The sequence below is a fragment of the Schistocerca americana genome, chromosome 5 (genome assembly GCF_021461395.2).
Source record: "Schistocerca americana isolate TAMUIC-IGC-003095 chromosome 5, iqSchAmer2.1, whole genome shotgun sequence".
NCBI lineage: Eukaryota > Metazoa > Arthropoda > Insecta > Orthoptera > Acrididae > Schistocerca > Schistocerca americana.
In genome coordinates, this window is record NC_060123.1 from 413,373,733 (window position 1) to 413,399,776 (window position 26,044).

Genomic DNA, 26,044 nt, shown 5'->3' on the forward strand with positions numbered 1-26,044 from the left:
ATGGGTGGAAGTGTGGAAATAAAAGCTGTAGGGAGAGACAAAGCTTTGAATACAGAGAGAATGTCCAGTAAATGAGGAGAACTGAAGGGGCTTACAGAGGGGAAACTAGCGCGGAGAATAACTATGAGCCACTCTTCGGTGTGGGCAATGACAACAAAACAATAATAGTGAACCGTGAATTATTTTCGAAGCATATTCTTAAGAACTTATTTTACTTACTAGCGATTCATCAAGAACATTAACAAAATGGTTCAAATGTCTCTGACCACTATAGAACGTAACATCTGAGGTCATCAGTCCCGTAGAACTTAGAACTACTTAAACTAACCTAAGGACATCACACACATCCATGCCCAAGGCAGGATTCGAACCGGCGACCGTAACGGTCGCGCGGTTCCCGACTGAAGCGCCTAGAAGCGCTCGGCCACACCGGCCGGCAAGATTAACACATTTAATCACACTATGTAAGCGTGGAAGTAGTTGCCAGGGAGTAACTGATGAAATGATAATCAAATTCCGCCGGCCGAAGTGGCCGAGCGGTTCTAGGCGCTATAGTCAGGAACGTGAGGCCGCTACGGTCGCAGGTTCTAATCCTGCCTCGGGCATGGATGTGTGTGATGTCCTTAGGTTAGTTAGGTTTCAGTATTTCTAAGTTCTAGGGGATTGATGACCTTAGCAGTTAAGTCCCATAGTGCTCAGAGCCATTTAATCAAATTCCTTTTAACAAATGGCAATTTATTCACTTTAATAGTGTCTAAAAGCATTTCTTTAAAGGAGAAGATTTAAAATTATAATCAGAAAGCACCCTCTAAATATCAAGTTACAATTTATTCAGAGGCAGAAAGAAACAAGTTTTGACTGTATGAGCTTTGGGGCACAGAGCCTTGCCACTCTCTTCTGACACGGCCGTAGTTACGACCGCACACACCCTCTGAAAGACTACACTGGTGCAAATCTGCAACACACCAGATTGCTTTAAACTAAAAGTTTTAACAATTTACACAAGCACACAACCTATGCACCCCCGCAGGAGGGGTGGAAATGGTACAAAACACTAACAATTAAAACATTAATTTTGCCACCAAACGTGCAACTTGATTTTAACTTCTAAGAAAAGTCTTACGGTGAAAGGGTGGCAACTTTATATACTAAAATGATCATTTAAATAAAAGTCCATGAAATACAATCTTATATAAAATTCTACAAGATTGGCCAAACAAGTTAAGATGCTCTGCAGTACACAGATACCGCCTCTCAAGATGATAGGAGAGATCAAAACATATTTCAGGCATTAGGCCATTACACTCCAAGCAATAAATTCGTTAACACACCAAATCCGACAAACATGACAGAGGCAGATCCGAACGACCCGTGGTTTAGGCGTAGCGTCTTTGATTCATAATCAAAACGTCTTCGGTTCCGGGTTCGATCTCCACCACTGCCTAAATTTTGATAAATAATCAGCATTGGCGGCCGAAGACTTCCGGCATAAGAAGTCAGCCTCATTCTGCCAACGGCCTTGTCAAAGAGGGCGGAGGAGCGGATACAGGTTCAGGGCACTCTCTTGTCCTAGGGGTGGGAAAATGCCCCTAAAGGCGGAAGAATCAGCGATGATCAACGACACGTGGATGCAGAAGGCTATGGAAACCACTGCATTAAAGACACGTAACGTGTATCCACAGGACATGTGGCCTGTAATTGAAGAAGTGTCATGATGATCTCTCCATTGGCAAAAGATTCCGGAATAGTCCCCCCCATTCGGATCTCCAGGAGGGGACTGCCAAGGGGGAGGTTACCATGAGAAAAAGATTCAATAATCAACGAAAGTATAACGTTCTACGAGTCGGGGCGTGGAATGTCAGAAGCTTGAACGTAGTAGGGAAACTAGAAAATCTGAAAAGGGAAATGCAAAGGCTCAATCTGGATATAGTAGGGGTCAGTGAAGTGAAGTGGAAGGAAGACAAGGATTTCTGGTCAGATGAGTATCGGGTAATATCAACAGCAGCAGAAAATGGTATAACAGGTGTAGGATTCGTTATGAATAGGAAGGTTGGGCAGAGGGCGTGTCACTGTGAACAGTTCAGTGACCGGGTTGTTCTAATCAGAATCGACAGCAGACCAACACCGACAACCATAGTTCAGGTATACATGCTGACGTCGCAAGCTGAAGATGCACAGATACAGAAAGTGTATAAGGATATTGAAAAGGTAATGCAGTATGTAAAGGGGGACGAAAATCTAATAGTCATGGGTGACTGGAATGCAGTTGTAGGGGAATAAGTAGAAGAAAATGTTACAGGAGAATATGGGCTTGGGACAAGGAATGAAAGAGGAGAAAGACTAATTGAGTTCTGTAACAAGTTTCAGCTAGTAATAGCGAATACCATGTTCAAGAATCACAAGAGGAGGTATACTTGGAAAAGGCCGGGAGATACGGGAAGATTCCAATCAGATTACATCATGGTTCGACAGAGATTCCGAAATCAGATACTGCATTGTAAGGCGTACCCAGGAGCAGATATAGACTCAGATCAGAATATAGTAGTGATGAAGAGTAGGCTGAAGTTCAAGACATTAGTCAGGAAGAAGCAATACGCACAAAAGTGGGATACGGAAGTACTAAGGAACGACGAGATACGTTTGAAGTTCTCTAACGCTATAGATACAGCAATAAGGAATAGCGCAATAGGCAGTACAGTTGAAGAGGAATGGACATCTCAAAAAAGGGCCATCACAGAAGTTGGGAAGGAAAACATAGGTACAAATAAGGTAGCTGCGAAGAAATAATGGGTAACAGAAGAAATACTGCAGTTGATTGATGAAAGGAGGAAGGACAAACATGTTCCGGGAAAATTACGAATACAGAAATACGAGTCGCTGAGGAAGGAAATAAATAGGAAGTGCAGGGAAGCTAAGACGAAATGGCTGCAGGAAAAATGTGAAGACATCGAAAAAGATATGATTGTCTGAAGGACAGACTCAGCATACAGGGAAGACAAAACAACCTTGGGTGACATTAAAAAAACGGTGGTAACGTTATGAGTGCAACCAGAATTCCACTGGTAAATGTAGAGGAGAGAGCGGATAGGTGGAAAGAATACATTGAAAGCCTCTATGCCGGCCGAAGTGGCCTTGCGGTTAAAGGCGCTGCAGTCTGGAACCGCAAGACCGCTACGGTCGCAGGTTCGAATCCTGCCTCGGGCATGGATGTTTGTGATGTCCTTAGGTTAGTTAGGTTTAACTAGTTCTAAGTTCTAGAGGACTAATGACCTCAGAAGTTGAGTCCCGTAGTGCTCAGAGCCATTTTTTTGCATTTCTAAAATCATTGGGGGAAGTGGCAACAAATCCACTATTCACGTTGGTGTATAGAATATATGAGTCTGGCGAAATACCATCTGACTTTCGGAAAAGCATCATCCACACAATTCCGAAGACGGCAAGAGCTGACAAGTGCGAGAATTATCGCACAATCAGCTTAACAGCTCATGCATCGAAGCTGCTTACAAGAATAATATGCAGAAGAATGGAAAAGAAAATTGAGAATGCGCTAGGAAAAGTAAAGGGACGAGAGAGGCAATTTTGACGTTACGGCTAATAATGGAAGCAAGGCTAAAGGAAAATCAAGACACTTTCATAGGATTTGTCGACCTGGAAAAAGCGTTCGACAATATAAAATGGTGCAAGCTGTTCGAGATTCTGAAACAAGTAGGGGTAAGCTATAGGGAGAGACGGGTCATATACAATATGTACAACAACGAAGAGGGAATAATAAGAGTGGATGATCAAGAATGAAGTGCTCGTATTAAGAAGATGTAGCCTTTTGTCCTTGCCGGCCGATCGGTTAAAGGCGCTACAGTCTGGAACCGCACGACCGCTACTGTCGCAGGTTCGAATCCTGACTCGGGCATGGATGTGTGTGATGTCCTTAGGTTAGTTACGTTTAAGTAGTTCTAAGTTCTAGGGGACTTATGACCACAGCAGTTGAGTCCCATAGTGCTCAGAGCCATTTGTGACCCTTTCGCCCTTACTCTTCAATCTGTACATCGAGGAAGCAATGATGTAAATAAAAGAAAGGTTCAGGAGTGGAATTAAAATACAAGGTGAAAGGATATCAATGATACGATTCGCTGATGACTTTGCTATCCTGAGTGAAAGTGAAGAAGAATTAAATGATCTGCTGAACGGAATGAACAGTCTAATGAGTACACAGTATGGTTTGAGAGTAAATAGGAGAAAGACGAAGGTAATGAGAAGTAGTAGAAATGAGAACAGCGAGAAACTTAACATCAGGATTGATGGTCACGAAGTCAATGAAGTTAAGGAATTCTGTTACCTAGGCAGTAAAATAACCAATGTCGGACGGAGCAAGGAGGACATCAAAAGCAGACTCGCTATGGCAAGAAAGGCATTTCTGGCCAAGAGAAGTTTACTAATATCAAATACCGACCTTAATTTGAGGAACAAATTTCTGAGGATGTACGTCTGGAGTACAGCATTGTATGGTAGTGAAACATGGACTTTGGGAAAACCGGAACAGAAGAGAATCGAAGCATCTGAGATGTGGTGCTATAGACGAATGTTGAAAATTAGGTGGACTGATAAGGTAAGGAATGAGAAGGTTCTACGCAGAATCGGAGAGGAAAGGAATATGTGGAAAACACTGATAAGGAGAAGGGACAGGATGATAGGACATCTGCTAAGACATGAGGGAATGACTTCCATGGTACTAGAGGGAGCTGTAGAGGGCAAAAACTGTAGAGGGAGACAGAGATTGGAATACGTCAAGCAAATAATTGAGGACGTTGGCTGCAAGTGCTACCGTGAGCTGAAGAGGTTAGCACAGGAAAGGAATTCGTGGCGGGCCGCATCAAACCAGTCAGTAGACTGATGACCAAAAAAAAAAAAACTGAGATCTCTCGAGAAGACTTGGCGCAGAACCCCCAAATCGCTCTCCCGAACCGTCCGCTGCCAGCGGCTTCAACGGACGCAGGAAGGCGCGCCGGTCTGCCGCATCACGGCGTCGCAGCTCGCCCCGGGCAGCCCGATGTCGTGGTTTCACTCCCGTTGCTGTCGTGTCGACCGCGAAGCCACTAACCCTCACTATACGGCGGGGCCCACTGGACTCACGTGGCGACCTCACATGCGCCGACGCTCAAGGCGGACAAATCATCTAGTGTCTCAGTGCGCGACCGACCAACCGATCGATCCAACTGCCAATGACCATTGCCTGAGTAAACTCGAGCAGACTGGCGGCCTAAAGCGCAGACTCAGATGCGGGAACTAAGCCCCAACCGGGCGACCACACGCTGAGTTCTCTTACTGGCAGTGTGGAAAGACTCTCATTTTGCCGGCTTTAAAGGTTGATCCGAACGAATGACATACTAGCACTCCGGACGACAGACAGACACTAACTGCCTCACAACTGTGGACGAGAGGCAGACTAGCAAGCTGGAGACGAGAGACTTTCCCAGACTGCTTACTGACGAGCTCATAGCGCCCCTTAAAAGTGCACGTGAACAGGCTTCCTTTCCTCTTTCCTACCAGAGGGAGACACCAAAGCTGCGATTGGCACAGCGGTGCCACCGCCAGAAACGGAGGGCGACTGCTTCACGCTACGCGCTCTTCAAAACAGCAATTTTTACCACGGCTCAAATAGCAACAAAAACATCAGGTCTTCTGAAAGAGAATTACACATTATATCAGTTTGTTCAGAACAGCCACTCTGCACTGCAAGGTATGCCATTCAGATTGCAAACACCACGCTCCTTCTGCATTCGGGGGCTCGTGCTTAGCTGGCAACACAGTGACCGGTGATGATTCAGCACGCTCATTGCCCGTGACGCTATTGCCTGCCCGCAGCCGGCAGACTCGCCCGCGTGGGCGCCTCGGTGCCTACTGACGCGGCCCAACCTGGTGCTGCTCGAGGACCTATCGGCCCAGGCGTTCCAGGTGCTCGACAGCCGCGCGCCGCTGGACCTGGAACACTGCTGCCTCACGCTGCGCACACTAGCCGCCTTCCACGCCGCCTCCATCCTGCTGGAACGCCGCGCTGGAGTACCTCTAGACACACTCTTCCCAGAGGTAAGTTCCAGTCTCCTGTTCGGTAGTGTCAGAAACTTGCTTTGTGCAAATGTACCCTTGTATGTACGATGGGGTTAATTTTCTGACATCGGGTGGTTATAATTAAAGTGCAGACACTCACAGATGTCCAATGTGGACTGTACTTATCGTACGGCTGCGAAACTTGGCAGGTATGCAAATACTTTAATGAGGAGCTTCTTTACACTGGAAGAAAGTTAGTTCCAATTTTGGTCACCAGGTGCAAATCTGGCGCTGTACAGAATCGCGTCGACGACCCTGGTGCTGATGTTGAACAAATTGTGTAAGTAATCGTTAACAATAAAATCCAAACTATGCCTCTCTCACTTGTTTGACTTTCTGCCTGTGTCCCGTTCCTAGTCCATTAAATACATAAACATTTCTATATGTTTTTCCTTGCATTCAAAGAGCAACATTTTTACCTGGTGGTAAAAATCGGAACCAATATTCCTCCTGTGTCAATCATAACCACTCGGTAACAATAAATATCGTTCTCAAGATCACATGATCAGGCTGAGACTCTTATGTTATTTGAGTAAGTTGTCTCGACTCTCAGCTATTTGAATCAGCGACATATTTAGATAAAGCCGTGGGATTTCTTTAATTTTTCCTTTTTTGTGGAGATTCACCTTTTCCATATGTTTACTAAAGAAAAACATGTTCCATGGCATCGTGTAACATCACAAGTGGTCTAGGGGTGCCAGAACGGTAGCTCAATATGTTCGGTCAGACGATTAACGGCCTTGTGTAATAAAAAAATTGAGTTAATGGATAAACGATGAACTTGAACAAGCGTCATGGGACGTCTGCCCTGAGCAGATAGAACAAACAACAACGAACAAAATGAGAAGAAAACTAAAAAAAAGGGGGGGAGGGACTTCGGTTGGTAATCAAAAGGTTCTCGGTCGCAGGTTCGAAACCCGCCATCACATAAATTTTGATTAATAGTCAGCGCTGGCGGACGAAGACTTCCGGCATAATAAGTCATCCTCATTCTGTCAACGGCCTTCACAAAGACTGTGGAGAACTGAATAGAGGTCCTTGGGGTGGGAAACTGCCCCTAAAGGTGGAAGAATCAGCAACGATGAAGGGCGTGAGGATGAAAAAGGTATCGGAGACCATTGCATTAAAGATGCGTAACGTGTATCCATAGGACATGTGGCCGCTAATTGGAAAAGTGTCAACATGGTCTCGCCATTTTCAAAAGAATCCGGAATAGTCCCCCATTCAGATCTCCTGGAGGGAATTGCCAAAGGGAGGTGACCATGACAAAAGATTGAATAACCAACGAAGGGTTGACATCTTCAACTTCAGTAGTCCTGTCTTCCTCAGCTGCTTGTAATATTACGGTATATTGTTAATATTTACTGGGTGATGGTCTAACTACAACTGAATGGTTCAAATGGCTCTGAGCACTATGGGACTTAAAATATGAGGTCATCAGTCACCTAGAAATTAGAACTACTTAAACCTAACTAACCTAAGGACATCACACACATCCATGCCCGAGGCAGCATTCGAACCTTCGACCGTAGCGGTCGTGTGGTTCCAGACTGAAGCGCCTAGAACCGCTCTCAAACACAATTTTTCTGTCATACCCGTTTTGCTTTTACTCTCCGTAAGGCATCTCCAGTGGCCTGGAAAGCTATTTGGTTTACATTTTGGGACAATGTATGTGTACTCAATAAAATCTTTCTGTGTTTGTGACCGCACTGCCAATGTATATAAAACTACTGACGTTTCGGTCACTGTATTGAATTTCGATTCCCCCTCGAAGTGGGCGGGCTGGCAGCAGCTTAGTGTGCTGCTCTTCAGCCTACAGAATTTTTAAAACATAAGAAGATAAGAAACAATAAAACGATAAAACAGAAACTTAAATTGTAAAACTGCGAAATTGTGAAAAGTTAAAACACAAAACAAAGGGTTGGCGATACTAATAAAATACACAGGAAGCAGACAGGTAAAATAGAAGACAGACAATTAAAAAACACGGCTACAGACTGGTTTCTGTCCGCAAGAGACATATAAATCACACCCAGCGACAGTATGATTTCCGTTTGCAACACTTCGTAAATGCACAACACTGAACACTCACAGCCAAGGGCAGATGGCGTGGGGCGGGGGGGGGGGGGGGGGGCGGTGGCACCTGGACACACGAGGGGAAAGAAGGGGAGATGAGAAGAAAAACGACTGGGATAAGCGAGGCGAAATGCGTGGCGTTCAAGGATTTTGAGGGACTTACAGTAAATGAGAGGTGCGGGATGGGCATAGCAGAGGATGTGGCAGATGAGGGATTTATAAATGTGGAGGATGGTGGAGGGGTCCAGACCCCATGTGCGGCCAGAGAGGTGTTTGAGGAGGTGGAGTCAGGAGCGTGCCTTGGCTTGGATCGTCCAGAGATGGTCAAGGGTGACACCATGGTACTTGAGGGTGGGAGTGAGGTGATTTGGAAAACCATAGATGGTGACATAAAAATCAAGGAGGCGGAAGGAAGTGATGGTTTTGCCTACAATGATTACCAGGGTTTTGGAAGGATTAACTCTGAGCAGCCACTGGATACACCAAGTGATTAACCGGTCAGGATGGGATTGGAGAAGGTGTTGGGAGCGTTGCAGGGTGGGGGTGAGGGCATGGAAGGCAGTGTCATTGGCGTACTGGAGAAGGTGGATGGGGGGTGAAGGCGGTGGCATGCCCACGATATACGAGTATAGAAGGTAGAGAAGAGGGAAGAGGGCGGAACCTTGGGGCACACCAGTTGAGGTTTGGAAAGTGTAGGAGTCCGTACGGTGACATAGGAAAGACGGTGAGAAAGGAAGGAGGCGATCAGACGAACGTGGTTAATAGGAAGAGCGGAGGTTTGGAGCTTGAAGAGAAGAACAGAACGTCATACACGGTCTGGGCAAGCTCAAGATCGAGAGAGAGGAAGATGGCGGGGCTACGGGAATTTAATTGTTCAGAGAGGTGGTGAGTGAGATGAAGGAGAAGGTCATCGGCAGAGAAGGATGGCCAAAAGTCACATTGGGTAGAGGGAAGTAGGCAGAGATGGTGGAGGTGACGGTAAATGCGTCGGCTGAGGATGGATTCCAGGACCTTGCTGAAGGCCGAGGTAAGGCTGACGGGGTGGTAGGATGAAACAGCAGAAGGTGGTTTGTCGGGTTTCAGGAACATCAGGATCCGGGAGGTTTTCCACAGGTCGGGGTAGAAGCCAGTGGACAATACCACTGACCAGGGTGGAGAGGAATGAGGCAGTAGCTTCACGGAGGTGACGGTAGGTAACACAGTCGTGACTGGGAGCGGTGTTGTGTTACTTGCGCAGTATGGATATGATATCTTGTGGCGATTGGGGGTGTTCAGTTCAGTGTGTGTAATGTTGTCCAAGTATTGGAAGCCAGGAGCAAGTGGGGAGGCAGAGGTGTCAGTTCGATCACGGACATCAGGCCAGAGGGTGTAATCGAACTGGGGCTCATTAGGGATAGTAAAGGTATTGGATAGGTAGAAAGCAAAATGGTTGGTCTTACTATGGTTATCAGGAAACGGGTGGTCATCATGACGGAGAGGGTAGTAGGGGGGGGGGGGTTAGACCCGGTACAGCGGCCGAAGGCTAACCAGTTTTTTTTTTTTGGTCATCAGTCTACTGACTGGTTTGATGCGGCCCGCCACGAATTCCTTTCCTCTGCTAATCTCTTCATCTCAGAGTAGCACTTGCAACCTACGTCCTCAATTATTTGCTCAACGTATTCCAATCTCTGTCTTCCACTACAGTTTTTGCCCTCTACAGCTCCCGCTAGTACCATGGAAGTCATTCCCTCATGTCTTAGCAGATGTCCTATCATCCTGTCCCTTCTCCTTATCAGTGTTTTCAACATATTCCTTTCCTCTCCGATTCTGCATAGAACCTCCTCATTCCTTACCTTATCAGTCCACCTAATTTTCAACATTCGTCTATAGCACCACCTCTCAAATGCTTCGATTCTCTTCTGTTCCGGTTTTCCCAAAGTCCATGTTTCACTACCATACAATGCTGTACTCCAGACGTACATCCTCAGAAATTTCTTCCTCAAATTAAGGCCGGTATTTGATATTAGTAGACTTCTCTTGGCCAGAAATGCCTTTTTTGCCATAGCGAGTCTGCTTTTGATGTCCTCCTTGCTCTGTCCGTCATTGGTTATTTTACTGCCTAGGTAGCATAATTCCTTAACATCATTGACTTCGTGACCATCAATACTGATGTTAAGTTTCTCGCTGTTCTCATTTCTACTACTCCTCATTACCTTCGTCTTTCTCCGATTTACTCTCAAACCATACTGTGTACTCATTAGACTGTTCATTCCGTTCAGCAGATCATGTAATTGTTCTTCACTTTCACTCAGGATAGCAATGTCATCAGCAAATCGTATCATTGATATCCTTTCACCTTGTATTTTACTTCCACTCCTGAACCTTTCTTTTATTTCCATCATTGCTTCCTCGATGTACAGATTGAAGAGTACGGGCGAAAGGCTACAGCCTTATCTTACACCCTTCTTAATACGAGCACTTCGTTCTTGATCGTCCACTCTTATTATTCCCTCTTGGTTGTTGTACATATTGTATATGACCCGTCTCTCCCTATAGCTTACCCCTACTTTTTTCAGAATCTCGAACAGCTTGCACCATTTTATATTGTCGAACGCTTTTTCCAGGTCGACAAATCCTATGAAAGTGTCTAGATTTTTCTTTAGCCTTGCTTCCATTATTAGCCCTAACGTCAGATTTGCCTCTCTCGTTCCTTTACTTTTCCTAAAGCCAAACTGATCGTCACCTAGGGCATTCTCAATTTTCTTTTCCATTCTTCTTGTAAGCAGCTTCGATGCATGAGCTGTTAAGCTGACTGAGCGATAATTCTCGCACATGTCAGCTCTTGCCGTCTTCGGAATTGTGTGGATGATACTTTTCCGAAAGTCAGATGATATGTCGCCAGACTCATATATTCTACACACCAACGTGAATAGTCGTTTTGTTGCCACTTCCCCCAATGATTTTAGAAATTCTGATCGAATGTTATCTGTCCCTTCTGCCTTATTTGACCGTAAGTCCTCCAAACCTCTTTTAAATTCCGATTCTAATACTGGATCCCCTATCTCTTCTAAATCGACTCCTGTTTCTTCTTCTATCACATCAGACAAATCTTCACCCTCATAGAGGCTTTCAATGTATCCTTTCCACCTATCTGCTCTCTCCTCTGCATTTAACAGTGGAATTCCCGTTGCACTCTTAATGTTACCACCGTTGCTTTTAAGGTTACCAAAGGTTGTTTTGACATTCCTGTATGCTGAGTCTGTCCTTCCGACAATCATATATTTTTCGATGTCTTCACATTTTTCGTGCAGCCATTTCGTCTTAACTTCCCTGCACTTCCTATTTATTTCATTCCTCAGCGACTCGTATTTCTGTATTCCTGATTTCCCCGGACCATGTTTGTACTCCCTCCTTTCATCAATCGACTGAAGTATTTCTTCTGTTACCCATTATTTCTTCGCAGCTACCTTATTTGTACCTATGTTTTCCTTCCCAACTTCTGTGATGGCCCTTTTTAGAGATGTCCATTCCTCTTCAACTGTACTGCCTACTGCGCTATTCTTTATTGCTGTATCTATAGTGTTAGAGAACTTCAAACGTATCTCGTCATTCCTTAGTACTTCCGTATCCCACTTTTTTGCGTATTGCTTCTTCCTGACTAATGTCTTGAACTTCAGCCTACTCTTCATCACTACTATATTGTGATATGAGTCTATATCTGCCCCTGGGCACGCCTTACAATCCAGTATCTGATTTTGGAATCTCTGTCTGACCATGATGTAATCTAATAGAATTCTTCCTGTATCTCCCGGCCTTTTCCAAGTATACCTCCTCCTCTTGTGATTCTTGAACAGGGTATTCGCTATTACTAGCTTAAACTTGTTACAAAACTCAATAAGTCTTTCTCCTCTTTGATTCCTTGTCCCAAGCCCATATTCTCCTGTAACCTTTTCTTCTACTCCTTCCCCTACAACTGCATTCCAGTCGCCCATGACTATTAGATTTTCGTCCCCCTTTACATATTGCATTACCCTTTCAATATCCTCATACACTTTCTCTCTGTTCATCTTCAGCTTGCGACGTCGGCATGTATACCTGAACTATGGTTGTCGGTGTTGGTCTGCTGTCGATTCTGATTAAAACAACCCGGTCACTGAACTGTTCACAGTAACACACCCTCTGCCCTACCTTCCTATTCATAACGAATCCTACACCTGTTATACCATTTTGTGCTGCTGTTGATATTACTCGATACTCATCTGACCAGTACTTAGACAAGTTAATAAGCAGGGTAGCATTAAGGCGTGTACATGTCTGTCGACAGTCCCGGCGTTTCTTGGTCGCGAGCAAATTTCGTATGTGTCGTTGGAGTTGCCGGTGGCGTTGTAGTGTGTCCCGGTCCTGCGCGTGAAGGAATGCACGGTATAGATGGCGGGATTCACGAAGGAGGAGGACGGCCTATGGGGGTCAGGCTGAACGAGAAAACTGTTTCTTATATACCTGCAGACATGGCTGTTTTCTAACTGTGATAGGCTGTTCAGGATGAAGGGGAGGGATGTTAGATGTCTTTATTGGTGTCTTCATTATTTCTTGTCATTGGTGGAAACTCGACGTTTTTATTGGTGTCTTCATTATTGCTTGTGAAGGTGGAAATCGGCGAAAAGAAAACCAGGCGGCATCTGTGACGTGGCGTTGTTTTCCTACTTCCTAGCGCCGGCCGAGGCGCGCCAGTATTCGATGTACCCCCATCCGCCCCCCTGTAACCCCATCCGCCCCCCCCCCCCCCCCCACCTCGCGGCTGTCAGTGTTGCTTCACGTGAGCTATCGTCCCGTAGCACTGTTATTGCGGCAGCCAAGACGTCGGAAGTCGGTACCTGTCTTCTCCGTTCATGTTGGCCCTGGGTGTTGTGTGATGTCCTTAGGTTTGTTAGGTTTCAGTAGTTCTAAGTTATAGGCGACTGATGACCATAGATGTTGAGTCCCATAGTGCTCAGAGCCATTTGAACCATTTAAACCATGTTGTCCGGTCGCTTGGCTATTTCTATTACCTCTCTAATCTTCCTCCTCAGAGTAAATGGCTGCTTCGCCAGTACGCGTGCTTCACAAAGATCAGTCCGTTTGCCGCACTCATCCTGGTGTTCTGCCACCGCTGACTTGGTGTGCTGTCTTAATCGGATGTATCTGTCGTGTTCAGATATCCATGTGCTGATGGGTCGCCCCGTCTCGCCTACATACACTAAGCCACATTCGGACTTGATTTCGTAAACTCCAGCAGCATGTAGTTTGTCAAGTGAATCTATTGTTGTGCGAAGAACATCTTTCATTCTGTTGCTGATTCGTAAAATAGGTTTGATATCTGCGCTTCGGAGAATTTTGCCCACCCGTTCATTGACACCTTGAACAATTGGTAATAGAGCGATGTTTTGTGCTTCCTTATGTTCTCCTCTATTGCCTTCATTCTTTGTTGCCATGGTTTTATCTATTACATTCATTCCATAACCTGTGTCACAAAAAATGGACTTGAGGTTTTGTAGTTCACCCTTTAGATGTTAATCGTCGCTGATCCTGCGAGCTATCTTGGCTAAAGTGTATAGGGTGGATTTCTTCTGCATAGGGTGATGATGGGAAGGGGCATGCAGGCACCTGTCAGCACTGGGTGGCTTCCTGAATACTCTATGGCCCAGTTTACCATTAGGCTTTCTGTAAACTTCCACGTCGAGGAAAGGCGGCACCCACTCTTTTCCATCTCCATCTGCTGTGCTGCTGGTTGAGGTGCTTCTGGAAATTTCGTAGCTCTTCCTAACCATATGACTATCTGTGCTTGAAAATTACAAGTAGTCCTAATTAGCAAATCCCACGATTTGAATAAAGGTCGTTTACGTTACAGCCTACTACGGACACTGTTTTCAATTACTATGGAATTTTATATCATTGTATTTACGTACCATGTATTTATAGTATTGTATGATCGTATGAATACACACACCTAGTGACATTCCAATGGTTTGTTTCGTACCACACTGTGACTGAATTCATCCAGTTGATTGTCTACCAAAGCACAGTGTCCAACGTTGCTACAAGGGGGTTTGAACCAATGTAACATACTGTATGAACAGCGATGGTAAGAAATCCTAGCCGACGGATGGGGACTGATGTAGCGGTCTTTACTCCACCAAGCATACGTTTATTCCACTTCTGTTGCGCTACATAATTGGTTTTGGTCACAATTTATCATGGCGAGCATTAGAATGGCTTCTCTTATTGTAAAATCACAAATTAGCTATTTATCAATACATATCTTCCCCGGTTAAAAAATCGCATATTGTACAGAAAAAATTTACAGTATTAAGTAATTGATATAAATAATATCAATTCCATGTTTTAACACTTAGGATTCTTACAATATGATGCTTAAATACGAGCCTACATCTTTATGAATGTGCTTCTAACCACTCCTAGATGGCTCTGTGTGTCTACTCTAAAAACTGTCGAATTTTATAATACAGATGTTAGAAAAGCAATACAATTTCTTACAGTATTCAAGGGATGTACAGTATTCACCCCATCTTCACAAGTTAAAAATGACACTGAGGGTGAAATTCACTGATAGTGGTGAGTAAGTCATTATTCAAATGATATAATCTCTCAGTGGAGGGCTCAGAAGTCATATACTCTCTCAGTGGAACCATAAATTCTAGTAAACTAGGACGACTAGACTACATATTAAATACAAGTTCAACCATTATCACGTTATCACTTTATTAAGATGCGGAGGACTTCACATAGCATCCTGTTACATCTGGCGAAAGCATGTACAGAAATCGAAACAAAAATTTAACCGACATAAATATCTTGCATTTCAATGCACTGGTTATATCTTACAGGGACTATTTCTCAGTTTCTGGTGTTGGCCTCCGGTCTTCTTCCTCCAGTCATTTACAGAAAATTCTTGTTAAAAAATGGTTCAAATGGCTCTGAGCACTATGGGACTCAACTGCTGAGGTCATTAGTCCCCTAGAACTTAGAACTAGTTAAACCTAACTAACCTAAGGACATCACAAACATCCATGCGCGAGGCAGGATTCGAACCTGCGACCGTAGCGGTCTTGCGGTTCCAGACTGCAGCGCCTTTAACCACACGGCCACTTCGGCCGGCAAAATTCTTGTTATCTTGTATGGTTGATGAGAATATGTAACTAACATGCACTTCAATGAATATAAGATAACGGCCTACATACCGCACATAGAAATGAAAAAGTCTCTTAAAATGGAGGATGAATTTTACAACCTTGGAGTTACTCTGAGTTGAAAGAAGTCACGGGATAGCGATATGCACATAAACAAATGGCTGTAGTATTACTAAACAAGGCACAAATGGGCGGTGCATTGGCGGAGCTGACACTTGTGCTCAGGTGTTTCACGTGAAAACTATTCCGACGTGATTATGGCCGCACAATAGGAATTAACAGACTTTGAACGCGGAATGATAGTTGGAACTAGATGTATGGGACATTCCATTTCGGAGATTGTTAGGGAATTGAGTATTCTGAAATCTACAGCCTCAAGAGGGTGACGAATGTACTAAATTTCAAGCATAACCTCAAAACGGTGGTCAACGGCCTCGACTTAACTACTGAAGACATCAGCGTTTGTACGAAATAACTGCAGAAGTCCATGTCGGACGTACGAGGAACCTATCCTTCAGAATAGTGCGGTGAAATACGCCGTTAATGGGCTATGGCAGCAGACAACCGAGTGCGATTGCTAAGAGCACGATATCGCCTGCAGCTGCCTTCCTGGGCTGGTGATGATATCGGGTGTACGTTAGAGAATAGAAAACAGTGGCGTGGTCAGATGAGTCCCGATTTCAGTTGATATGAATTTGTGGTAGGGTTCGAGTGTGGCGCAGACTCTACGAAGCCCTGGACCCAAGTTGTCAACAAGGCGTTGTGTCAGCTGGTGATGGCTCCATAATGCTGTGGGCTGCGTTAACATGGAATGGACTGGGTCCATGGACCCAATATTTAAGAAGTAGATGTGAAATTCTTACTTTACACGTTATACCACTATATTTAAAAAGTTATATATTCACCTCTGTCTAATCCAGGTGCCTTCCTTTTTTTACGGGCCTTAATACTGTATGTACCTGGTAATGTTTAATTTCTTGAGAGCTATCCATTTCTGTTTCATTCAAATCCTCATTATATCGTAACTTTTTATAACGTTTTATCCATTTTTTTCATGTATTCCGTTTAATTTTTCAGCACCTGTGTTTAATTAATTTATAGTCATTCATTAATTAATTTACAAACAATCAGCCGCCTCCCATGTACATTATGCCCTAACTCACATATAAACTTATCCTATGCTTCCTCGGTTGCCTTTCTGTTTATTTTCTTGGCACCTGTTCTTTCCTTTTTATATACTTCAAAAGTAATATTTGTTTCATTTCGCTAATGTACCTTGTAAGCCATCAGTTTTACTCTAGTTGCTTCTTCTATTTTTGCATTCCGTATTCTCAAACACTTTTTATTGCTAACCTTTTTCTTTTATTCCTAAAATTTCATTTTCTAATTTACATACAGCCTGTGTTATATTTTTCCGTCCTTTACTCACATCTTTATCTGTGGATGTTTCCCTTAAGTAAGTCTATTTTCAGAAAGTTCATTTTCATAAAGAGCTGCTAAACTTTCTTCTTGTAGCACATACAAGTTATACACTTCATCATTTGCTTGTTTGTGTTTTGGTTACTTACCGCCATTTTGCCATTATTCTAAATTTTGAATTTACGAGATAGTGCCTCTGCGTACTGTAACAACCATTATCGTTATGTTTCTTTATAATTTAATTCCTTATCTCATGGTGAAGGGGGTGGGGGAATACGGACCGGCAGTAGCCATCTTGCTGCACTTGAATCAAACGATGTTAAAATATATACATAGTGTTTTTTTTCTGTTAAAATGTTTGTAATGAAAGGATCAAAATAAAATCAAAACGATTACTTGATTTACCATCAAAAGTGATTGTGATAGTGTGTCTGATGCTAGGATGATTATGATGACGATGTTGCACCCGACAAGTTCATATAGGTGAGCTTCCAGTAAATGATGAATGAGCAAGAAGAGGGAATGGAGGGATGAGGGGAAACGAGAGACTCAGAAGATGCGTCATTAGGTTTGTGATGAAGGGGATGATTGCGGGCTGGGACGTGGAGTGAGCAAGTTGAGACGGGAGCAGAAAGTAAGGGAAGTGTGTCAGAAGCCTGGTAGAGCTACTGGAGCATTGATCTAAAGAAAATATATCGAGTGTGGTGCTCTAGGAAGTAGAATGCAAGGTTGCAGGTCGGATTTCTGTGTGAGGAAAAGCGTAATGAAATTGCCATGGGATACGATATGGAGAATGTGAATGAAGAGGGTGAGACGTGCCGGTATAGGTGCGGCAGCAGCCCATAACTGGAGAGGATTGGGGAGAAGGAGGGTTTTGACCGTCGACTTTACGGTACGTATATTTGCAAAAATGTTCGAGAAATCTGAGGAGAGATGCCAGCAGAAATCCACTGGTACAGAAGTCTGTAACAAATGGAAGGTGGGTACTTTTGGTGGAATGGAATTTACGCCATTGTAGGACTAATAAAATTTCGAAGATGTGGAAATCCATGTTACGTGGAAAGGTGAGGAGGGGTTGTCTAAAGTTTTATCGGTGTTGATGACGGTGCGAGGATGTAACTCAGAAGTTCGTGGTTTTTAGTGATTTAGTCTGTGATGGCCTTTTAGTCAGTTTGCCGTTGACTGTCATGGGCATTTTACTATAACTAAGACGCATGGGATTGCTACGAGCGGTGAAATGGAAGTGTCTGACACGTCAGCAAATAAAGGTACGTTCTATTATTGCTTGATAACTAGGGGCAGATGCGCTACTCTGTCTCAGCCGCATACGAGAGCCAGAGGAAAAGTGATGAGGAGAGAGGCATGCCTGTAGATGGATGGAAGATTCGGGTTCGAGTATCGGTGTTGTCGACGAAATACACTCCTGGAAATGGAAAAAAGAACACATTGACACCGGTGTGTCAGACCCACCATACTTGCTCCGGACACTGCGAGAGGGCTGTACAAGTAATGATCACACGCACGGCACAGCGGACACACCAGGAACCGCGGTGTTGGCCGTCGAATGGCGCTAGCTGCGCAGCATTTGTGCACCGCCGCCGTCAGTGTCAGCCAGTTTGCCGTGACATACGGAGCTCCATCGCAGTCTTTAACACTGGTAGCATGCCGCGACAGCGTGGACGTGAACCGTATGTGCAGTTGACGGACTTTGAGCGAGGGCGTATAGTGGGCATGCGGGAGGCCGGGTGGACGTACCGCCGAATTGCTCAACACGTGGGGCGTGAGGTCTCCACAGTACATCGATGTTGTCGCCAGTGGTCGGCGGAAGGTGCACGTGCCCGTCGACCTGGGACCGGACCGCAGCGACGCACGGATGCACGCCAAGACCGTAGGATCCTACGCAGTGCCGTAGGGGACCGCACCGCCACTTCCCAGCAAATTAGGGACACTGTTGCTCCTGGGGTATCGGCGAGGACCATTCGCAGCCGTCTCCATGAAGCTGGGCTACGGTCCCGCACACCGTTAGGCCGTCTTCCGCTCACGCCCCAACATCGTGCAGCCCGCCTCCAGTGGTGTCGCGATAGGCGTGAATGGAGGGACGAATGGAGACGTGTCGTCTTCAGCGATGAGAGTCGCTTCTGCCTTGGTGCCAATGATGGTCGTATGCGTGTTTGGCGCCGTGCAGGTGAGCGCCACAATCAGGACTGCATACGACCGAGACACACAGGGCCAACACCCGGCATCATGGTGTGGGGAGCGATCTGCTACACTGGCCGTACACCACTGGTGATCGTCGAGGGGACACTGAATAGTGCACGGTACATCCAAACCGTCATCGAACCCATCGTTCTACCATTCCTAGACCGGCAAGGGAACTTGCTGTTCCAACAGGACAATGCACGTCCGCATGTATCCCGTGCCACCCAACGTGCTCTAGAAGGTGTAAGTCAACTACCCTGGCCAGCAAGATCTCCGGATCTGTCCCCCATTGAGTATGTTTGGGACTGGATGAAGCGTCGTCTCACGCGGTCTGCACGTCCAGCACGAACGCTGGTCCAACTGAGGCGCCAGGTAGAAATGGCGTGGCAAGCCGTTCCACAGGACTACATCCAGCATCTCTACGATCGTCTCCTTGGGAGAATAGCAGCCTGCATTGCTGCGAAAGGTGGATATACACTTTACTAGTGCCGACATTGTGCATGCTCTGTTGCCTGTGACTATGTGCCTGTGGTTCTGTCAGTGTGATCATGTGATGTATCTGACCCCAGGAATGTGTCAATAAAGTTTCCCCTTCCTCGGACAATGAATTCACGGTGTTATTATTTAAATTTCCAGGAGTGTAGTTGACGTATGAGAAAGGAAGCTATTATTGGGAAGTGCATATTTTTACAGTTTGAACAGATCGGAATGCTGTACTCTGTAAAAGGCTCTTCAAAGGTTGTGAGAGACACATATGACAGCACGATGCTTGTTCAGATGTAAGGAAAATATGTGGATGAGTTTTTGGAGCTGATTGTGCGTGTAGTATTTTGTAAGGAAGTCACAATGCGTTTTAGGAACTGGGAATTGCATTTCTAAATATTTGTGGATGGATTGGGTTTGTAGAGAATGAAGTACGATGCTGAAGGTGAATGAACGGTTTAATGGGCCCGTAGGAGGAGGAGGTTTCCCTGGGAGGTTCGTTAGTACAAAGGATTAAATGTTGGAGATCATTTGCAGCTCGGTTTTTAAACCACCACATGGAATAGCATTACACAGAATTGCTAGGGTTTGCATGTAGGAGGAGGAAATTTCTGTAACATGGTACATAGTAAATGAATCACAAGCGGTTTCTTTGTTTGGTGTGCTGGTAAGCGTTACTTTGTTCTATGCTGTTGGTAGTGTGTTTAACTTGCTTTGTTGCGTCGTGTGAAAGTACTTAAAGTTTGGAGAAAGAGGTGACATGGTTGTGTTTTACCAGTTGTGGACGTAAGGAGCTACGGTGTGTTGGTAGTTCGGGTCACTGGCAACGTTGAGGATATCTTCAGGGTATAGAGCAGAGAGGTTGATCTTACTGAGATGGTAATGTTTGGTTGGTGTGGAGGAGATGATGGCGTGGTTAAGGCTTTGTACCAGTGAAGCGGTTGAAAGTTTTGCAGTCCTAAGTTGAGCTTATTGGTTAAAGTTTAGTGGGTTGCTGAGTGTTGTGCATGCCTATTGCTTGTACCAATGTTTCAGTGGATAAAGGGGGTTACCGCTGTGTCGCTATAGTTGACAAGAGAGTCTGAGAGTCATATTATCTCGTATGTGCAGCAGGATCGTTACAGACGACGGGATTCTCCTCCACTGATCAAGGAGGTGGGGACAGGGGAACTGGGTGAGGGGGGTATAGGTGGATATGGATTCAGACAAGGTATTTTGGGGGCAGCATGGATTGAGTTGTAACTGGGATTTTCCAGATTAATTAGCTAGCTTCCGATTGGCGTATGGAAGGAACCCCGATAGGCGTTCCAGTTAATACGTCTACAGTCATATTTATTTTTCTTTTGGGTGGGAGGGCCGAGGGGGGTGGAGGAGGGAAATAGCACAGCCGACATTATCTATCAGATGTTGTATGGGATTGTGAGGAAGATCGGGATGTGATGTCTTCCAGTCGCGTTGAGAACATGTACAGGAGCCATGAGGGTGATGCTAGAAAACCAGTAGAATGTACACTTATAAAAGTGCTCTCCCTCATTTTTATCTACAGAGTTGTTGGGTAAGATTCTTGCGGCACTATTCGTGACCGATGGTACATTGATCAGGGTACTAATAGCCATTATTGAGAGACACGGGGAGCGTTATCAAAATATTGTTGTTAACAAACCGCTTACGTGGACTGGTGATTGTTTTTTGCTTCTTGATAGGGTGAAGCCACGGGGTCGAAAGCCTACAGCAATCATCTCTGCTGAAATTACGTTCATCCTTGAGGATTTCTGCAGCCTCTCTGACGTTTCCTTCTATAGGTATTACCTTCTTTGACTAGCACTCATATAATATTAAAATAAAATACATATCTAGCTCACATGCTTCTTGCTGTTTCGCTACTACAGATTTTACAGTTTGGTTCAAACGTACGGCTTGATGGGCTTTCAATAAGTAATGGAAAACATTCTTTTCTCGGCCAATATCGGTTGAAAAATGTAGAAGTTGTTGTGGGGTATCGACGAATATTCCCGCTTGTTTCTTGAAGTTTCGATAGTTGACGGTGCTATACATTGACTTCAAAATGGCGTCTGCAACGGGGGTGCGATCCAAGCTGAGAGCTGTCATTGAGTTTCATTTGGCGGGAAACCACAGCATCGCAGATATTCACAGGCGTTCGCAGAATGTCTACGGATACCCGGAGTGAACAACAGGAAGGTGAGTCGGGCAAGGTGTCCGTCATGATAACAACAAGGTCGCGCAAGTCTGTGCCATGTACCGGGTGCTGGCTGGCTGCGCGCAGCCGTGACTCCTGCAGTGACCTCTTATTCGAGGTGGTCGAAAAATCGCAATCAATCCCCTCTCTTGCTCAACTGGACGTCTCTGTTGGTAGTGCTGATACACACGTCCACCAGTTGGAGGTGTGTATCCATTGGGTTCCTCGAAGCCTAAAAGAAGACCATAAAGAGCAACGAAGGACCATCCGCGCAATATAATCGTGGCAAAGGCGATGGAACACGGGTTCATCACTTCGAACCGGGAACAAAACGGCAATCCGTGGTTTGGTGCCACACTACCTCTCGTCCGAAGAAAAGGATCACAACCGCGGCCACAACCGGCAAAGTCGTGGCGACGTCTTCAGAGCCTCTAAAGAGGTTATTCTCTTTCATGTCTTCCCTCGTCGTGCTACTATTAATCCTGAAGTGTGAATCTGAACAAACGACTTCAGCACGTCCGCCGCCACAAAAATGCAAACGAACTTCTCCTTCTCCATTACAAAGTGAGGCTCTATTAAAGTCTGTGCATTTAAGAGAAGCTCACACATCTACATTGGACTGTTCCTCCTCATGAACCCTATAGCACGGATCTCGCATCCCTCGACCTCCATCCGTCCGACTTCCATCTGTTTGGCCCAATGACGGATGCACTCCGTGGAAGCACTACTTCGATGATGGGGAGACTATTGATGTAGCAAGACTTCAACTCTGCTATCGACAAGTAGAGTAGTGCGAACGTACAGGCCGTCACAGTGATGTGGCGTAACACCGTCGCATTGAACGTTGATTATGTCTGTTGAAAGAAAGGGCAGTGTGGAAAAAGGAGTGGGGAATAAAAACATTTATTGGAATCACCAATAAAAACAACCTGGTTTTAGAAGAAAAAAAAGTGTTTCGTTAGCTACTGAAAACCCCGCGTACACTACCGGCCATTAAAATTGCTACACCACCAAAATGACGTGCTATAAACGAGAACTTTAACCGACAGGAAGAAGATACCGTAATACGCAAATGATTAGCTTTCCAGTGCGTTTACACAAGGTTGGCGTCGGGGGCGACACCTACAATGTGCTGACATGAGGAAAGTTTCCAACCGTCTGGAACCGCACGACGCTACGGTCGCAGGTTCGAATCCTGCCTCGGGCATGGATGTGGTGATGTCCTTAGGTTAGTTAGATTTAAGTAGTTCTAAGTACTAGCGGACTGATGACCTCAGATGCTAATTCCCATAGTGCTCAGAGCCAAAGTTTCCAACCGATTTCTCATACACAAACAGCAGTTGACCGGCGTTGCTTGGTGAAACGTTGTTGTGATGCCTCGTGTAAGGAGGAGAAATGCGTACCATCACGTTTATGACATTGATAACGATCGGAATGTAGCTTATCGCGATGGCGGTTTATCGTATCGCGACATTGCCGCTCGCGTTGGTCGAGATCCAATGACTGTTAGCAGAATATGGAATCGGTGGGATCAGGAGAGTAACACGGAACGCCATGCTGGATCCCAACGGCCACGTATCACTAGCAGTCGAGATGACAGGCATCTTATCCGCATGGCTGTAGCGGATTGTGCACCCACGTCTCGATCCCTGAGTCAACAGATGGGGACGTTTGCAAGACAACAACCATCTGCACGAACAGTTCGACGAGGTTTGCAGCAACTTGGACTATCAGCTCGGAGACCATGACTCCGTTTACCCTTGACGCTGCGTCACAGGCAGGTGCGCATGCGATGGTGTACTCAACGACGAACCTGGCTGCACGAATGGCAGAACGTAATTTTTTCGGATGAATTCACGTCCTGTTTACAGCATCATGATGGTCGCATTCGTGTTTGGTGACATCGAACGCACATTGGAAGCGTGTATTCGTCATCGCCATACTGGCTTATCACCCAGCGTGATGGTATTATGGGGCGCCATTGGTTAAACGTCTCGGCCACCTCTTGTTCGCATTGACGGCACTTTGAACAGTGGACGTTACATTTCAGATGTGTTACGACCCGAGGCTCTGCCCTTCATTCGATCCCTGCGGAAACCTACATTTCAGCAGGATAATGCACGACCGCATGTTGCAGGTCCCTGTACGGGTCTTTGTGGATACAGAAAATGTTCGACTGCTGTCCTGGCCGGCACATTCTACAGATATCTCACCAACTGAAAACGTCTGGTCAATGGTGACCGAGTAACTGCCTCGTCACACTATCGCCAGTCACTACTCTTGATGAACTGTGGTATCCTGTTGAAGCTGCATGGGTAGCTGTACCTGTACACGCCATCCAAGTTCTATTTGACTCAATGCCGAAGCGTATCAAGACCGTTATTACGGCCAGAGGTGGTTGTTCTGGGTACTGATTTCTCAGGATCTATGCCCCCAAACTGCGTGAAAATGTAATCACATGTCAGTTCTAGTATAATATATTTGTCCAATGCATACCCATTTATCATCTGCATTTCTTCTTGGTGTAGCAATTTTAATGGCCAGAGGTGTATTTTAGTGCTGAGTATAAAATATAGTCCTTCAATCATTAGGCCGAATTATTGCTTTTTCGGTCTTTTACTTCAGTAACATATGGTAACCTACAATGACCACCATCAGATAATCTGATGATGGTGATTATAGACCGAAACCGGTAATCTGTTAACAAAAAGTTTGGGACCATAGACATAAATTAAAGGAAACTTATTCTAAATTAAAATTTTACAAAGCGTAAGCAGTGCCTGTTCTCATATGCTTATGAGAATACTGTGTATTCAGCATAGCTAGAAAATGAAAGTGAAAAACTGAAGTACTGAGGTTGTTACATAATATGTCTTGAGAGAGCACACCCGCTCATCAGGCATCAGGCGGCAGTCAGGAATTTTTAATCTGAAGAGCAGGATGAAGTATAGAAAATATCATTTGGCAAATTACGTCGAACGAATGGATTGTATCACACTCATCAAGAAGTTCTGCATCTCGGATCTCAAGAACGATGAAACTCAGCAGTCTTAGAACAGAGGAGAAGAAACTTTGAGGCGGTACGCGCTGACAAAACCTGTCCACGAGGTTGGAGGGCCAGACGAAACACCCTTGTAACAGAATCATAATAAAATTCGAAAACTTTTTAGTACTATCCCAAAAATGTACTATAGGTCTCTAGAAGAGCGTAGCGTTCCAAAGTATTGGAATAGGGCACAGGTTATCCCCGTTTTCAAGAAGGGACGTCGAACAGATGTGCAGAACTATAGACCTATATCTCTAACGTCGATCAGTTGTAGAATTTTGGAACACGTACTATGTTCGAGTATAATGACTTTTCTGGAGACTAGAAATCTACTCTGTAGGAATCAGCATGGGTTTCGAAAAAGACGGTCGTGTGAAACCCAGCTCGCGCTATTCGTCCACGAGACACAGAGGGCCATAGACACGGGTTCACAGGTAGATGCCGTGTTTCTTGACTTCCGCAAGGCGTTCGATACAGTTCCACACAGTCGTTTAATGAACAAAGTAAGAGCATATGGACTATCAGACCAATTGTCATTCTCAATGGAGAGAAGTCTTCTGAAGTAAGAGTGATTTCGGGTGTGCCGCAGGGGAGTATCATAGGACCGTTGCTATTCACAATATACATAAATGACCTTGTGGATGACATCGGAAGTTCACTGGGGCTTTTTGCAGATGATGCTGTGGCGTATCGAGAGGTTGTAACAATGGAAAATTGTACTCAAATGCAGGAGGATCTGCAGCGAATTGACGCATGGTGCAGGGAATGGCAATTGATTCTCAATGTAGACAAGTGTAATGTGCTGTGAATACATAGAAAGATAGATCGCTTATCATTTAGCTACAAAATAGCAGGTCAGCAACTGGAAGCAGTTAATTCCATAAATTATCTGGGAGTATGCATTAGGAGTGATTTAAAATGGAATGATCATATAAAGTTGATCGTCGGTGAAGCAGATGCCAGACTGAGATTTATTGGAAGAATCCTAAGGAAATGCAATCCGAAAACAACGGAAGTAGGTTACGGTACGCTTGTTCGCCCATTGCTTGAAGACTGCTCAGCAGTGTGGGATCCGTACCAGATAGGGTTGATAGAAGAGATAGAGAAGACCCAACGGAGAGCAGCGCCCTTCGTTATAGGATCATTTAGTAATCGCGAAAGCGTTACGGAGATGATAGATAAACTCCAGTGGAAGACTCTGCAGGAAAGACGCTCAGTAGCAAGGTACGGGCTTTTGTTAAAGTTTCTAGAACATACCTTCACGGAAGAGTCAAGCAGTATATTGCTCCTTCCTACGTATATCTCACGAAGAGACCATGACGATAAAATCAGAGAGATTTGAGCCCACACAGAAGC

General features: G+C 45.1%; 1 protein-coding gene across 1 annotated transcript in view; it reads left to right on the forward strand.

The window, feature by feature from the left end:
- LOC124616407 overlaps positions 1–26,044 on the forward strand; it is a 78,471-nt gene that overhangs the window by 15,537 nt on the left and 36,890 nt on the right. Inside the window, exon 2 of the mRNA XM_047144711.1 lies at positions 5,860–6,081. Coding sequence (XP_047000667.1) covers positions 5,860–6,081 — 222 coding nt within the window. The remainder of the gene's footprint in view (positions 1–5,859; positions 6,082–26,044) is intronic.